This window comes from Numenius arquata, chromosome 4 (genome assembly GCF_964106895.1).
Source record: "Numenius arquata chromosome 4, bNumArq3.hap1.1, whole genome shotgun sequence".
In the NCBI taxonomy this organism is placed as follows: Eukaryota; Metazoa; Chordata; class Aves; order Charadriiformes; family Scolopacidae; genus Numenius; species Numenius arquata.
In genome coordinates this window covers 35,327,273-35,344,079 of record NC_133579.1, presented here as the reverse complement: position 1 = coordinate 35,344,079, position 16,807 = coordinate 35,327,273, and the positions used below count along the sequence as shown (strand labels likewise).

The window sequence follows — 16,807 nt, the reverse complement described above, 5'->3', positions numbered from 1 at the left end:
AGTTGCTTTGGCTTTTTTTTTTTTTTTCCAACTTAACAGAGGAATAAAATACATCACTTTTTTGATCAGTTGCATTTGAAATTTTTATTATTGCTCTCTTGAGCTCAATACCTTCCTAGGCATTCCTCGCCAATTCATGACTGTGTGGTCTTCTGAATGCATATGCAGTGGTGGTCAAATATGGGAAAATAATGCAATTTCTTTAAAAGTGAAACTTCTTACCTTTCATCGATTCAGTCCATTTTCCAATATAACCTTATTTTATAATTTTATATGGAAATGTATTAAAATAAATTCTTTAAAATAAATTCAAATAATACTGTTGTTTAATTCAAATAATACTGTTGTTTATCTGAAAGTTATCAGTACCTAAAATAGTTTTTGTTTGTAAGCTTCATTCTCAGAATATATAAACAAGGAGAGACTTCTACTTTGTTAAGAATGGTTCTGATGCTTTCACCACTTACTAATTTCCCCTTACTAACTCATTGTTCACAAATAGATGGCTTCTTTTATTAATTATGAGTTGTAATATCAAAGAACTTTGTAGGTCTGTTACATAGATATATAAATAGTAACCACTTCACCATTTACATAACAAGATGAAGGGAAAGGTGCAGGTAGATTTGTGTGAAGATATTAAATAGCAGCAGCTAGCCAGCTAAAGCTCAAGGTTGAGAGGAAATATGATTCAAATCGAAGTAATTTTATATAAGGCTATTAAACTATCAGTGCTTATTATATGAAAGAAGAATAGTCTTACTTGAAGAATTAAAAGATCTTTAGCACCTTATGGATAGGTTTAAAGCAGAGGGTTTTTGTTGCAAAGGGGAAGTTGAAAAGAAATGCTTCTACAAGATGCAAGAAGCATCTTGCTCATAAATGCCATGACTCTTTAGCTGAACCTTACAACATTTGTTTAAACACTAATATTTGAAAAAGGTGGACTTCTGTTTGTTTTAAATAAACATCATATCTGTGCCAAGTTTGGAAAATGACCCAGAATGGTCTATTGCATTGTGGAGATGCTTTCAGGGTTTGGTGGTTGTCAACTGTGCTGTCCACCAAATAAATGATTTCTAGCTTTTTCAGCTCTCACAAGTAATGTGCCTGTAAGAGCTTTTATCAAGTAACTTATAAAAAGCACAAATTCCAATCATGGGTACATACATAGTATTTTCAAAAATAGACCCTAAACCAAAATAGTGTAGGAAGTATAAAGAAAAGAGAACTAGGAAACTGCATTTTAGTGACTGCATAGGCATACTTGTTTGTTGTATACCAAATAATATTATCTCCTTTGACACTTGCTAGTTGTCTTTGACAGAAAACAAAAAATTTGTAGGAGATATCCAATTAGGCAAAATATCTCATTCAAAAAAAAGAAGTAACCAAGAAATATAAGCAGATAATTGTAAATATATCCTAAAATTCAGTGAAGGCATGAGGAATTTTGCAATTACCTCAACTTTTAAGAAAAAGATAAATAGTATTTCTACAAATTATCCTTCTATAGGAGCATAGGAATGTTTTCAGGTTTTATGTCTAGTTTGGAGTAGGGATTTGAATGCAAGTTTCCTGTCTTCTAAGGAGTTCTAAGAAGAGGAATGCTGTTCCTGCTCATTTGGTGGGTACTGGGGGGAGGGTGATCTTCCTCAGCCTCTTCTGTCAAAGCGCAGCATTAATAACTTCCAACATGAGAGAATTACTGATCAGCTCCATAAAATCATGGTCATGCTCTCCAATCATTGGTGTTATTTTTATTATGTTCTTTCAAATGAGTGGAATTTGGAGGTATAATACATTTAAGGAAATAGATGGGCAGATATATGAATTTCAGAGGCTTTTGCTGTTTTCCAAATTTTTCATTTTGCTGGCTGCATTAATGAATTATAGCAGACAAATTTGAGGTAATTTTCTTCAAAATTAAAAATTTATTTTCATCTGAAACTTACCATCTCATTCTTAGCAACAGTGACCTCATTTTGACAAAATGTCCTGGTATGTTTAAGCTAGAATATTTCCAATATAGCCAATAGTTTTATTATTCTAATTTGCACAACCCACATCAGGAAAATATAAAACTTCTTCAACCAAACATGCTAGAAATAACATTTTTCTGAATATCTGGTTAGAAACATATTATGAGCATAATTGAATTTATTACTATTCCCAAGAGGCAATTACTGTTTCAGTGAGAACAAAACAGTGTTTTATTAGAGACATGAAAATACCATGTATCTGTTTGCCAAATATATCACTAAACTGTACACAAAAGAGCTGAATACTTATTAATAGCAGCAAAATGATTGAATGCTAAGTATGATGGTTATCACAGCTCCATTGATGTGAAGTGAAAAAAAGATATAACTGGCTAATATGAACATGTTGATATGAAACATATTTTAAATCACTCAGAGTTGATCTAACTGTGGTTTTACTTCAGTTATTAGCATAATGTATGATAATGAATAATGAGCAAAGACTTGAAAAAATATTTAAGTTAAAAATAATACTTTGCTGACCTATATAACTATTCCCTTTTTTTTTTTTGGTTATGGGTTTCTTTTTAAATACCATGTTCAAGAATGTCACAAAGTGGCAAAACTCACATGGTTTGAATCTAATTGTAGTTGTTTTACTGGTTTTACTAATTGCAAGATGGACCAGCATGCAGCGAACTATACATTTGGGGTCAATATCAGCAATGCCTCAGATAAACCACAACATTAGATGCTAATAAAACAATACAATTATCCAAACAGTCTTCTATAGGTAATCCCAATGTTTTCTAGCATGTGCACAAGCTGAGTTCCATGCAGCCAGCTCCTGCTCACAGGACGCATGGGTTACCACCACATCCTTTCTTCTGAGGGTGCAGGTTCCCCTGTGCACACCCATCTTGTAGGAGATGTGGGCCCCCTACCTTTGTGTGTGTCTCTGCAACCTGGTAATGCAGTCTCCCTTTTTGACAGCTGGCCCAGGTGGAGTCTCCAGAGGGAGGAGGAGATAGTTCCTCCTCCTTGAGATTTCTCAGGCTCTCAGATTCAGCTGTCGGCTTCTAGCTCTCTGCTGTGCCTCTTGCATGGTCTTCCACCTGCTATGCTCTGTAATCACTGGTCCTTCTTTGGGGAAGAATATATTCTGTTCAGGGCAGAAAAGCTTTCAAACAGCCAGACCTCCAGGGTAACAAAAAGAGAAACTTCCAAGGAATTAGAGGGGGTTGTGCAGAGCTTGCTACAGCTCTGAAAGTCACTGGCTTAGCTGAAACCAAGTCTGAAAATGAGGACCCGCCTGCAAGAATGCTACGGGCATGTGGGAAGTTGCACAAAAAACTTTTGGTCAGACTTGTGTTCTGTCCTCCCTGGTCATCTGAGGTCTTTCTATTTTTTTTAAAAAAAAAAAAAAAAAAAGCAGTCAGTCTAGTTTTTGCTCTAAAGACATCATGCCTTTTTTATTTTAAAAATACTTTGGTTTTCTCTGGCAAGATTGCTATAAGGAAAATCTCTAGATAGGTCTATGCCAAAGCTGTGGCCAGCTCAGGGTCCCATTACTGCATTGTTCTGTGTAAGCTCACCATCTCCTTTTTCTAAGTCCCATATTGTAGGTATTATCTTTAACTCATGTCTTGTCCCGGAGTCCTGCCCACCAAGGCTATGTTCCTGTCTTGCTGTTTTTCCCTAAATGATATTTTTAAGGTCACTTTTTCTGATCTTTCCAGAATGCTCAGGATCTGAACTAAGGGATGTATACCTCGCATAATACAATTTCCTCTTATTTAGTCTGAATAACATTTCTACTTCTCTGCTCATTTCTGTTCAAAATGTTGCTGTTAATATTAGCACCCTGGGTACTTTTTATAGTCTCAGTCTCTTGGTTTCCTCCACTAGTTCCTTCCTCTGTCTGCACAGAACACAATAAAAGTAAAAAAAATTGTAACTGAGTTGTGTTTTTATATATGGAAGTGATTGTTAATTCAGCACCCAGATTTGTTATACTTGGAAAGGGGATGGAGGGAAGAGAAAAAAAGCAAGAAAGCAATGAATGAGACAATTCTGAAATGTCAACATTTTTATGGAGTCGTTTGAATATTTTTTCTCGAGATCTTGAGAAAAAAAAATTGGCTGAAATGATGATATCCGCATTGTCTACTGAAAATTAAATGGCTTTGTCTTTTTTTTATATGTATATATTTTTAGGTCCGAACATGGATTCTTACAGTGGGATATACAACTGCATTTGGAGCAATGTTTGCAAAAACGTGGAGAGTTCATGCAATTTTCAAAAATGTAAAAATGAAGAAAAAGGTAAGAGGGGGTAAATTCTTTTCTTGCTGCTCTGCTAATATAATTTTCTAACTGTTTTTCTACCTTTCCTGGATGGCCATACTTGAGCTGGCCCTGTTCATGTGTCACATTCAAAGATCCTGAAAGGTATGGTATTAGAGCTTTCTTGGTCTCCTTTTTAGTCTGTGAGGTTTGGGGTCAAGCCTTTATAATGAGAGGTGGACAGTGGAGATGGCTGTAAACTGTCAAAGCAAATTTAGATCCTCAATTTTATTATGTTTCAGCATCCAGAGATCTCCTTCTTGTAGATTCACAGCTGTTATGGAATGTTTCCTGTCTATGACTGTTTGGGCTACAGTTATAACACACAAGTTTCTGATGGGTTGGTAGGAGGAGACAAGAGAGAATGCTGCTTGTACAGCTTTCTATTTCTAATTTTGATTGAAATTGCATAAGCTTACCCCAAGGCTGATTGGAATTGAACCACAGAAGTCGTCTCCAGCACTTTTGGTACAGAACATTTTCTGTAAACAATTAGGTTCAGCTTAGCAGTAGTACAACACTTCATGTTTATATTGTTCATTTGATATTTTTCCCATGGAGCTTCTTTTTGCAGTTGAAATGCTTTTAATCAGATGGTTTTATTTAAAAATGTGAAAACTAGTGAACAGAAATCATTTTGATGGAAAAAACATTAAGAGAAATGTGCATGAAACAGAGAAACAAAATTAATACTATTATAGAGTGAGAAGTAATGCCAAATGTGGTTCCTACGTGCAGCTGAATAGATTTATTCTAATAAGTGGTAAAGAGTCATTTACATCCAAAATAAGTAGAATGATATTCCGTTGTTGGATACCTCTATTTTTTTCCTTCTGTGTGTGTTCCTGGAAGAGCTGTAATTTTTTTTAGTACTGTTATTTTTTCTACAATCTCAACATGTAGGGAGTTGCTGTCACCACATGATACACCTTTCACTAAAAATGTTTGGGCTTTAGATAGACAGAGAGAGTTAACTCTGTTTCTGAGAGGATTTATGTCTCAGGTTATTAAGGAAGCGCATACCGTGGCTGGCTCTGGAACACAACCACCTAGTCCTTCCCTCTGTTATTCGGTTGTGTCAGGTTTGCTTAAATGTTTGTTAATTAAATCCTAAATATCATTCAATGTAAAAAATAATGAAAAGTAAATAACAAATACCTTAAAACTAACCAAAATTATGAGAAATTTCTGTACCAGAAATGGGATACTCTGTATGGAGGGAAGTGTCTTTGATTTGCCAGGATAGATAAAACCGTTTTTAAGAGCTGATTCAAAGGCATGGCATTCTTTACTTATGTCTTACAAGAAGGACATTTCCATTTTCAATAGATGTAGTTTAGAGGCAAAGCATTTTGTATCTATGGAAGCATAGACAATACAGATTTTCACAAATAATATCTAAACTGACAAAAAAACAAAAGTAGTGCTGCATGAAAAAACACAGTCATGTTTTTTTTGAATTAGCTGCACCATATGACAAAGTAGACTGGCATTTCAATATGAGTACTGAGTTCCAAAATTATTTGAATACTATGGATCCTATTAATTTATGATCACTTCAGTTTCCACCTGCATATAAGTATGCCAGCATAAGTATACCTAAAATCTGATGCTTAGGTATAACACATTTGTTTGTCATCCTGAATATTTTCATCAGGAAAATTTTCTAAATAGTGTTTTTTTTTTATTTTTTTTTTCAAAGTGGAAGAATCTCTCAATATTTTGAAAATATTGGTTCATTCATTTCAGCAAAGTAAGTATTAAGTAAGGAGAGAAGAATGTAATGAGTGAATCTATTTATCTTCATCAGATAGGGCAAGCTTGCCTCCAGACTCTTACTGGACACTTATCTCTTCACAATGCCATGTTGTGCACTTGAGTGCATTTCTCTCTCATTGTATGAAAATATATAGAAATTTTAATAATAATACACTATAGCTCCATTTTAGTGCAGTGGAGAATGGAACTAATTGATTTAGAGTGTCTTGAATTAGGTGAAGATTTGTATTAACTTCTGTTTATAAAGCTCTCGAAAATCTCACTTATTTTCACTATTTATACATCCACTGCTTTGTTATTGGAAAAAATAAAATTCAGACTACACTATTTCTGCTATCAGGCTAACTGACAAGTGTTGCAAGATTCCCAGAGCTCTGTTACCATCTTTGATCTTGTGAGGGCTCAAAGGAAACAAATTAAAAATGTATTAATTTTATCTGGATCTGAAACAGAGGGGTGCAAGGGAATCAATTTTTGTCAAATGGAAATGACAAAATCAGTAGGGGGAATAAATAATTTTGAGTTTTAAAGAGGTTAGAAGAAGTAATGGAAAGTAGAATAAAATTAGTATTTAAAATAACCGTAACATTTATAATTGAGGTTCAGTACTGTTTTTATAAGTCCCCTTTCTGTTGGTTTGGACAGTAGAATATCTTCTGCTGAGTGAGAGGTGGGGGCTGCTTTTATGTTTCCCTTGCCAGCAGAGGAGGACTGGCAGTCGATAAGAGTAGAGAGAGGAGAATATCATAGCAGGAAAGCATGCAGTGACCTGGGGAAGCTTTAGGTAACAGAACCTTGTGAAGAAGACAGCCCTTCTGGTAAAATGTAGAAGATGGTAAAGCTGTCTTTTTTGATGGGAACTGCACTGCCTTGGGTTTTAGGAGGCATTAAAGCAGTGCAGTGTAATGAATGCTCCTGCACAACTTCAGTATGCCAAGTAAAGACCATTCACTTCTGGCAAATACCAGAATAGTAACAAATTCAAAGCAGTGGCTTTTAAAGCCTCCATAGGCTTTATATATTCTGCTCCTACAAAGACAAGTGTTTGACACTTAGTGAATACAATAAAACATGATGATCTGGATCACAGCGTTGCTTGTTGCAGTTCGTATTTGAAAGTACAATACTTCGTTAACGTTGCTATGATACGTTTGTCTCACCCTTGGCATAGTACATTCTAGCTCTGTTCATATTTAATCCTTTATCTGTGACATCAGGGGAGGGATGTTTTAGGTTTAATTTTCAATGAAAATATTGTCAATGTACTCAGGTATTACTACCACTGTAGACTTCTGGTGGCATATTTCTTTATATTCACAATGTTGTTACAAGGTAAACACACAATATAATTGCACAAGGGATGTATAACAGCATGTTTTCTTAAGACGTGCTTCTATAGTTTTGCCAACATTATTCTACTCATTGATGATATTTCATAAGCTTAAATTTACTGTACGATTATAACATTCTCATAGACAAGAAAGGGTTGGAGAGCTTAACAAGTATTGAGAAGAGATATTGGTACTATCCCAGGGCTGGAAATGTACAACCAACCACAAGAAGGAAAAATGACTTATAAGTCCAACCTGACTTAGCTATGCCTGCCAGGCTGCAGTCTGGCAAACTTATTCTCTTATATTCAGCCTACTAAGTCCTTAAAAGATTTCTGAAGAGAGCTGCGGTCTTCATGCATTGCAAAGACGGGCAGGAGATTGTACAGCCTACTTTGTTGACACTAGGGTGGGGAAGGGAGGCTGGCACTGCAAGGGAGCTGCGGGGCCAAGAGGTAGGGAGCAGGGAAGAGGCTGAGAATGAGAAATCAAGTTAGTTGCTAAGGGCTTTAGAGGGAACTGGGAAAAGATTTGGATTATAGAGTGGGAGAAGTTGAGAAGGGAGGCTGAATTTGGACAAGAGTTCCCAGAGAGTTAAAATAAGATTGGGAGACAGCAAAGAGTTGAGTGAAGCGTGGAGGGCTGTAAGAAGTGGTCAAGAAAGCCGAGTATGCTGGAATGTAGAGCCTGAGTTTGGGATTCAAGTGCCAAACTCCAGTTGAGGGACTAGGTCTGATTTAAAATTAGATTAAGATTGAAATTTAGATGCAGGATGGCAGGCCTGAAATGTAGGAACATAGACTGGGAAAGGAACATAGGAGTGGAAAAGGAATAAGAGGCAAGAAAAAGCTGAAATTAGGACTGGATGGAACAGTTGCACAGAAGTGTGGGCAGAGCATAAAAATTGAACAGAGGATTTTAGAATTTCACTGTTCTTTTTTCTATTACTATGTATCTGTAAAACCTACAGGCAAAATATGTGCCTTGTCTTCCTGTTATGCTGTTGTACAGCTCATGATAGCTGCTAGTTACTCTTACCTCAAGCTGATGAGGTGTGCAAAGATCTAAAGGTTCCTTTTGCTGATGCATGCAGCTCTATCTATAATTGAATTCTCTTTCTTTTCAATTTCTTTAAAAAGAATGGGCTCATGAAAATGTTAAAAAGTCAATCATCGAAAACCTACAGCTTGCCAAGATCTCTACAATATATATTTGTTCCCCCATGTGCATTATTAGGACACCAGTGCAGCCTTAGTTTTCTACAGGATGCCAGTGTCATGGAGCAGACACAGTGAGTATGCTCTAGCCTTGCAGTAGGACTGTATAATAAAAAGAGGCAGTTTTCTGTTGGAATCTTCTTACATAATGAAAAAAGGCAGTAGGAGTTTGAGAAAGGTAGTCTCGTGTATAAGACAGTTATGTGCCAACATGGAGAAAAATATTTGTCAGAAGTATTTGTTATGCTTTAAAAATCTCTCTGAGCAGAGTTTTCAGAGGAGGATAGCACTTGTTTTTCAGAGGCACTTTGATAACCTGAGTGAAGCAGAGCAGGAATTCTCAAACTTTTTAGCTCGATGCCTTCCCACTTCATTTTGTAGCACAAATTTGGCCAACCCAACTCCTTAATTTGCATACTTAACGGTCCATAAACTGAGGCATGTGGAAGACTGGAAGGGGTGCGAGACCATCCATGCTCTTCTTGGGGAGTGGGGCACATGGGTTGCTCTGAGCAGCCCCTGGTCCTGACCCCTCCAGTGGGGGTGGGCAGCGACTGGCTGTGTGCTCTCACCCCATGGTACCAGCTGCAGGGAAGCCATCAGCACCTGCAATTGCACAGAGTGTCCCTGGAGACCAAAAAAACAGGGAGAAGAAAGCAGCTGGAGGCCACACACTCTCGAGCTTCTGTGCTGCTGCCTTCTCCTCATAACTTGTCTCTATTGCTATCCCCATTCCTCATTTGAAAACCTCTGAGAGAAACTTTATAGGATGAGTGTAATCTCTAGTTATATACTTTTCTATAGGTTTTTTCAAGTCACTTATGGAATTCAGAATTTATTGCAATCTATAATCTTTCTCACAGAAGTCCTGAAGAGATTTTTAAAAATATATTCATTATGTTAATAATTTTAAAATAGACAAAGCAAAGCTTTCCAGATTATATTGACAGAGAGTTTAGGTCAGAACCTCACAGGCCACATCCTGCTTACTCACTTAAATGCCTTTGCAGACATAGTTCTTTCTGTATTAGCATAAATGTAGATCATATTATCTAATTATTTCTTTCTGTAATTAATGCTAGAAATATTTTTCCAGGTCAGTTTTCAGACTGTAAATGTTTATACTTTTCCAGGACATTTTTTTCAATCTAGCTAGAGCTTTTTATGTATGTAACAAAAAGCTATATGCTGGATTTCCCGTAGGATACACATTTATTTCACTAAGTATATGTGAGAGATCATGAGTCTGAAAAGGAGGTCCAAAAATTTGCTTTGGGTAACCATATCAACAGTACAACAATCTATTAGGGACCATCTGCTGAAAATGAACCAGCATATGGATACCTAAAGAAATGTTCAACGTTACAGTTCAGTCTTTGAGAGTAGGAAAGAAGACAGTGGTTTGAAATTCGCTTGTTTGAGATTTTTATTTTTTTTTCATTATGAATATTTACCACTGGACCAAGTAATCCATGATACTTACAGTGCAGTGTAAATTATTCAGGTATAGCTTCATGGGTTATTAATATACAGATAGAATACTTCCTAAAGCCATATAAGTAGAAACCAAATTATTTTATTACTCTTTTTCCCCAGGTAGCTATAACTATAAATTCTAAGTCCAGAGCTTCGAAAATAGTCAGTGTAATCCTAGAATCCATATTTAGATATAAAAAAAGGATCCTGTTTTTCGTAAGAGCTGATCAACCAAAATGCCAGCGAGGGAACAATAGGAATCACATTTCTAAAATTTACATTCATATAAATATGGATCGGGGAGCTAAATCTCAAGCTCCTGTCATAGAAAGAAGTTGAGCTAATGAACTGTACATCTAGGAGAAAAATCTGCTTTTGAAGTAATTTATGCATGTAAATTTCTGCATGGTACAGTTTGATAAGGCTAAACCTCAGTAGCAATGAAAACAATGAAAACTCTGTGTAAAATGTAACTGCTCATAAACGGTGCTACAACCATAATTTCTATGTATTATGAGACTAATGGATGACAGAGAAATAAAGAACATGTCGCTATACAGTATGAGGCAATTTATTCCTGAATAGCTTGAAATTGGATTGTAAATGTAATCAAGTGCATTGATGTCCCCAGCTATTTGGTAACGATGTAGTATGCTTTCCACAGAATTGTTCATTAAAGAAAATATTAAGGTCTAGGTATTTAATGTTATCTCAAACAAAATCAGAACATTTTTTCCAGACCATTCAAATCCTTTCTGCACGTTTTTCCAAAAGATTGTGATCCTTTTCAATGCTGCAGATGAAAATTCACATCCCTGGTAGAAATTCCTCCACATTTATGGCCTATGCAATCTTGGGCTCAGCAGATGCATTTCTCTCAAAGGCAAATTTTACCTGCTTTGTTGATGGGATACGCAGCTCAAGGCAGTGTACCTAGTTATACATGTAAGAGAGTGCAGAAGTTAACACAATGCAAAGGTCTGTTTGCATTTGTTCTCCAAAACATTGTATAGCACGAGTGGTTGGTTCTAACACTGTCAAATCTGATTTTTTAGTGCCGTTTTGTTTTTTAAGACTATGAGGTTTTTCTTTTTTGTCCTTTCAAGAGAGTTTTGTGAAGCTAACCATGTTATATGGCTCCCTAAGGTTGAACTAGCAATGTTAGTAAACAGTCGTCTCTCTGATTCTCCAATGCATTTTACCCATGATTGAGGCTCAGGCTTTCAAAGATGATGAATTTTATAATTTCTTTAAGCTGTTACTGAATCCTTCCCCTTCTCTAACCTTGGTAAAAGTTCTGTCTTCTTCTCCCCCTAGAAGCATCCTCTAGGATGTTCCATCTATCTTATATATGCTTTGGAAAAGGGGAAAGATGTTCTCTAAAGGGATAGCTTCTCCGGGCAGCAAGGCGTAGAGTCAACACATCCACATTTGCAGTGCAGTTATTGAGAGGGTGAGTCTGCCCAAAGATACTCTGCAACTATTCGGAGCATGAGTCAGCAAGGAAAACAGGTTCTAGAAACATGTGCTTTAGCAGGCTAGCAATGGTAACTATTTAGTTCTCAAAACCAAACTTTTTGGTCATATCCAGTTGTCTATTATTATCGGTAGTACCACATGCTCCGTTATCCTGGAAAGCAGCAAAAATCATCAAGTTCTCAGACTGCAGGGGTCACAGTAGTTCCTCACAAAAAAGAGATTTAATTTTAAATTTATAAGTATATATGCAAATCTTTCATCAAATTAATCAAAGTAAGTCTAAGAGAGTAAAATGTCTTAAGCTTAGCTTTTTACTGAGTGACTTGCTAGTCACAAAATGTTGCAACTACAAAATACGCTTTTTAAAATGTTAGCATTCAGTCATTAAAACTAATGTAATTGCAGCGTGAAAAGTTTTCCCAATACTAATCATAGAACCTATTATAGGAAATACTCATAATAGCTGTTGAAAAAACATTGTGGAGTTATTGGGAACAAGTGCATAATGTGTTTTCAATAGTCCTTTTTTCTCATTCCATTACACAATAGAAATTAAGAATGTATTACAGAGTAGTCATCTAAAATATTAATGGCTTTAATAACTCAAAGATAGATATCTCCCTTGTCCCACATATGGCAAAATTCACCTACCAACCACTGACTCTGCATCACCAACCTCATGGCACCATCCACTTGTGCTGACCCACTCAGGTATGTAAGCAACCCTAAGGTGTTTCCAAGTTAATCATACTGGGAGAAATGAATGGGTAGTTTATGCAATAGAGAGAATATCCTGAACACAAGTTTAGGAGTAGTTTTATGGTCCCTTTTTCCAGCCTTGCAGGCTTTATCACTTTTTTTGCACAAACCTGTTATTTTTTCTCTTTCCCCTCAAGTTCAGAGGGAGGACTTCTATCAGCATGATTTCTGTATGTTCCAGGGAGAGGAACTTTGGGTTTCAGATTTCTAAGGGCTTCAATTGCTGTCAGTGCTATTCATTTATGGAATAAGGTCTAGGAAGCTTCACAGAAAAAAAAAAAGTTGCTGAACAGCATTAAGTGTTTATCCAGCTAGTGCCAGAAGGCAAGGGATAGATCTGTTAGCTAGACTAGGAAGGATTGATCTACATAAGAGAACCCAGAATTGCCTTCTTAAACAGAAAAAAAATCTACATTTTCAAGGAAAAAGACAATATATATTTATCTCAAAACTCATAAATACAAAAATACTCCTAGCCTTGCTATGTTTCTATGAATTCAATGAATAAAAAACCCACCCAGAAAGCAACACCAAGATTTAGCTAATAGATTTACCTTTAAATTTATAGATATTTTATTCTGAGAAAGGGAGGTGACGTTCCTAGTAACAAAGAAAGCAACTCTGAAAAAATACAGGAGGAAATGAAATATTCAATCCGTTCTGGAAAGCTATTTGTGGAACTCAGAGAGTACAAGGCTAATGTTGCATCCTGGAGAAGAGGGTAGGTCTTCATAGATAAGACTCTTTATTCTTGGTTTAGGACAAAGTTCAGCTTTAAGGTCCATATCATGTACATTTGCAGAGTTGGTTTCTAATAAGGTAAGAAATAACAAAAAATTTGCCTTATCCTTAACTATAAAAAGTCATGTTTAATTGCAGTTATTTGCCAAATTGCCAGGTAATCCCATAAACTGGTTGAAGAAAGGGTCCTGCAGGGCAAAATGGATGTGCTTTAGAAAGCAAAAGAAAAAAATCCCCACAAAGGGGCTTTGAAATAGTAACCAAACGGACAGTTGAAGTTGCTGTGGCAGGTAGTACAGGTGTGATAGTTCTAGAAAATTCCCAAGAGTTTCCTGAGCAGAAATTTCATCCCAGAGCTTTAGGCAGATTTTATATCTCCTGTGATCAGACTGCAAGGTCCATGGAAGATAAGGACTTTGATCTTGAACTGGCCTTCATGGTCATAGGTTTTCAAAAAAATTTTGATTTGATCATACAGCAGTGCTGCTGAGGAGAAAATGGCCTACCGGTTTCTGTTCTGAGTGAATTTGTTTTGAGGACAGATAGCTTCATATCCAGATATGTAGTCCAGACTCGTAGCAATGGCATTTATAACAGTGGGCAGATCTGCCAGGATGAGACAGATTCACCTATCCAATCACAGATGGTAGAAAATATTACTCACAGATGCTGCTGTATGAGAGCTTGGCTTCAGCAAGGAGCCAGGAGCACTCGCAAAAATGGATTTTATTAGCTACCATGCATTTCTGCCAAGGCTGATTTACTGTATGCTAGAAGGAGGACGAAAAAGGGAAAAAATAAGAATCTTCCACTGAAAGGAGAATGATATATTTGATTGTAAGAAGCCTCAGTTGCTCATGACTTTCTTTTTGTCAGACACAAATTGTTGGATTCACAAGATCTGAGTCAAGACTCCTTCAGTGCATCTGGTGTTTCCCAAGGAGTGAATGTACTGAACTTAAGGATTGCTGGTGGGTGGGAGTGCGGGCTGGGGAGAGGGAAAACCGGGCTTCCTGAGGCTGGAGGGGGGGAGATTAGCAAGCCTTTTGGAATTGCTGCTAGTGGTATACCAACAGCATTTCTCAAAGTAAATTTATGTTAGGACAAACTGCTAATAACTGGCAGAAGTGAAAAATAATTGAACTTCAATGTTTCTCTATGCAAAAAATAACATTTTAGTGAAGACTTCCGCTTCAGAGTTGTGTTACTGCTTTGCCAAGGACAGAACAGGGTCGCGATGGGTGTTTGAGGCAGCTTCAGGAGCCCGGCTCTCAGCCCGCTCACCCTGCATGCAGAGTTAGGTTTTACAGAGCTCATTACAGTAGCGCAGATCGCTTCCTCAGGTTATCTTATGGGCTTTCTTTTGCTTGCCTTCCTCCTGGCTGTCTGGCAGAAATCAGGGATGAATAATACCTGGTGCCAGTGACAGCTGCTGTTGTGCACCTCTCCCCTTCTGTCCACAAAAGGGCCATTCACAATGTAATGCAAGAAAAAATGCTCCAAGAGATATCCACGGAGAAGCTCCACTGTTTGCTGGATTTCTGCTTTTTTTTTTTTTTTAATAATTACCTATTACACGTGAACTAAAATGCGAATTTTGACCTGCAGTAGTGCAAGGTCAGGAACAAATAAAAGATGCACAAGGGCAATGAAGGGTGGTTAGCAGTGTGACCCTGAATAGGAAGTGTTAATACGAGATTTCTTTTAACCCTGTTAGTGAGTGGATTATCAGTATTAGTGTTTTCAATAGTATCCTTTCACTCTCTTGCTTCTGGCATTGCTGTACCAGTTTGAATAATATTGCCAGGTGTTGGTAAATCTGCATCTGATGCAACATTACTTTCAGTATCAATACAGTCTGTATAAATTTGGAAGACAGTGGGCTAATTGTCTCATGTTTTACCTGTACTGGGTAAAATGTTTACTATTTTCTTTAGAAAGATGAGGCATCATTACTGATGTTTTGGGGGTTTTTACAAGGAAATTTTATGGTTCAGTAGAGCAGAGGGAATAATTTCTGACAAATTCTTTTCACGCAGCATTAAATTTCTCAAATGCATATTTTTAGCTAACGTTAATTGTCTTCACACCCTCTGGGGGATGGGAGGGGCGATGAGGAAGGGAGGGACGCATTTCAGAAAACTAATTTCTCTGATCCTAAATTATACCCAAGATAGGTGGGATGAATTGTCCTTTAAAGGCTTCTCTCTCTGCCCACTGTCTACTGAGAGAGACTAGGCACATAATGGTTGAACAGCAAACTTCAATAAACTAAACCTCATCAATTAAAAAGAAAGACCAACTAAAATATGCCAATAAACAAATTACTGAGCCATGTAAGAGGGAGCAAAAGAAATTTGGGTTGAGGTGTCTAGATTTAATCTAAATCCAAATTCTCTTTGGACTTGATGACCCATGGTTCTCTCTCCTTTATCTCCAGTCATACTAGCAGCAGCACTAGGTATGTTTCACCCAAGTCCTGTCTAGAAGCGTTAGATAAGAGATTAAAAAGCACATGGGCTTTTCGTACCGAGAGTAACCTCAGTGGTTAACAGTCCTTTTTCAGCTTTGACTTCACCCTCCCACTACAGGCATGCCTGTGTGATCGCTGACAAGATGGACATATTGCTTATGCAAACATGTGGAAAGCATCATTTTCTGGTTCTTTATGATGACAGTAGCTACATGGATTTAAATAACTGGTTTCAGGATGGGAAAATAATGCATCAAGTCTTTTAAGTCATTCTGATTGCTAACCTTTGTTTTACAATTAGTTTACTCCAAATGACTTAGAAAATAAATTAACAGATTAACAGTGGTGCACAATATTGCAGAAACTTCTTTCAAAATAAAGAATGTATCTCACTAAATAATATGAAAAACAAACTTTCTGAAGTTCCTCTTACATTATTTCAAATTGTATTCATTTTTATCATTTCCTTAGGCTTGATAGGAGTTCAATGCAAATACAATTTATTCTAGGCAGGAATACCAGCCTCTCCTGCATTAAGATTAGCTGACACTTCTGGCTTTGTAATGCATTTTCAAAATCCTAACAAGTTTATCAAATTGAACTGAAATAATCGTAACTTTATTAAGCTGCTCAGTCTTAATATTTTTGAATATTTCATTTGGATTAAGCCAAGTCTTTCTGAGAACCAAAACTAGGGAAAAATATGTGGGTTTGCCCATGTTGAAACAATTTGGCAATATCTTTAGAATATTGGATGAGTCTTCATTAATAATAGATGTATATATTAATTTAAAAATTGAGTGTAGGAATAAGAGGACTGACATAAAGTTAATTTAAGCCTGATATTTCAATGTGCTTATAACTTTGCAACTGAAATAATGTACATGCAGTGTATTTTTTCTGTGTTACTGTGTGTATAACAGTAGAGATAATATAGTGATTGCATGCAGCTATACAAGACTGTAATACATGGTGTGCCTTGTTATTTTTATTAGTAACTCTTTTTTTTCTTTTTTGAACCTAAATTCCATGCAACATTAAAAACATGTTTTAAGTTGCGTGTGCATAAAAGCATGTAACCTTTGTAATACAGAAAAAATACATCATTCCTTTCTACTCCCTGGGTAATAGAGGTAAATGTTAAACACACGCATGAAACCTCAAAATTGAACTTATCTTTTAATACTTTGCAAGTGTGTTTTCCACATCTGAGAAGGTTATGAA

At 36.5% G+C, this 16,807-nt stretch overlaps 1 protein-coding gene across 1 annotated transcript in view; it reads left to right on the top strand.

Moving 5' to 3' along the window:
- The window catches only part of GABBR2 (gamma-aminobutyric acid type B receptor subunit 2), a 486,116-nt gene that overhangs the window by 327,421 nt on the left and 141,888 nt on the right, over nucleotides 1–16,807 (top strand). Inside the window, exon 13 of the mRNA XM_074146426.1 lies at nucleotides 4,200–4,307. Within this exon, the coding sequence (XP_074002527.1) occupies nucleotides 4,200–4,307 (108 nt within the window). The remainder of the gene's footprint in view (nucleotides 1–4,199; nucleotides 4,308–16,807) is intronic.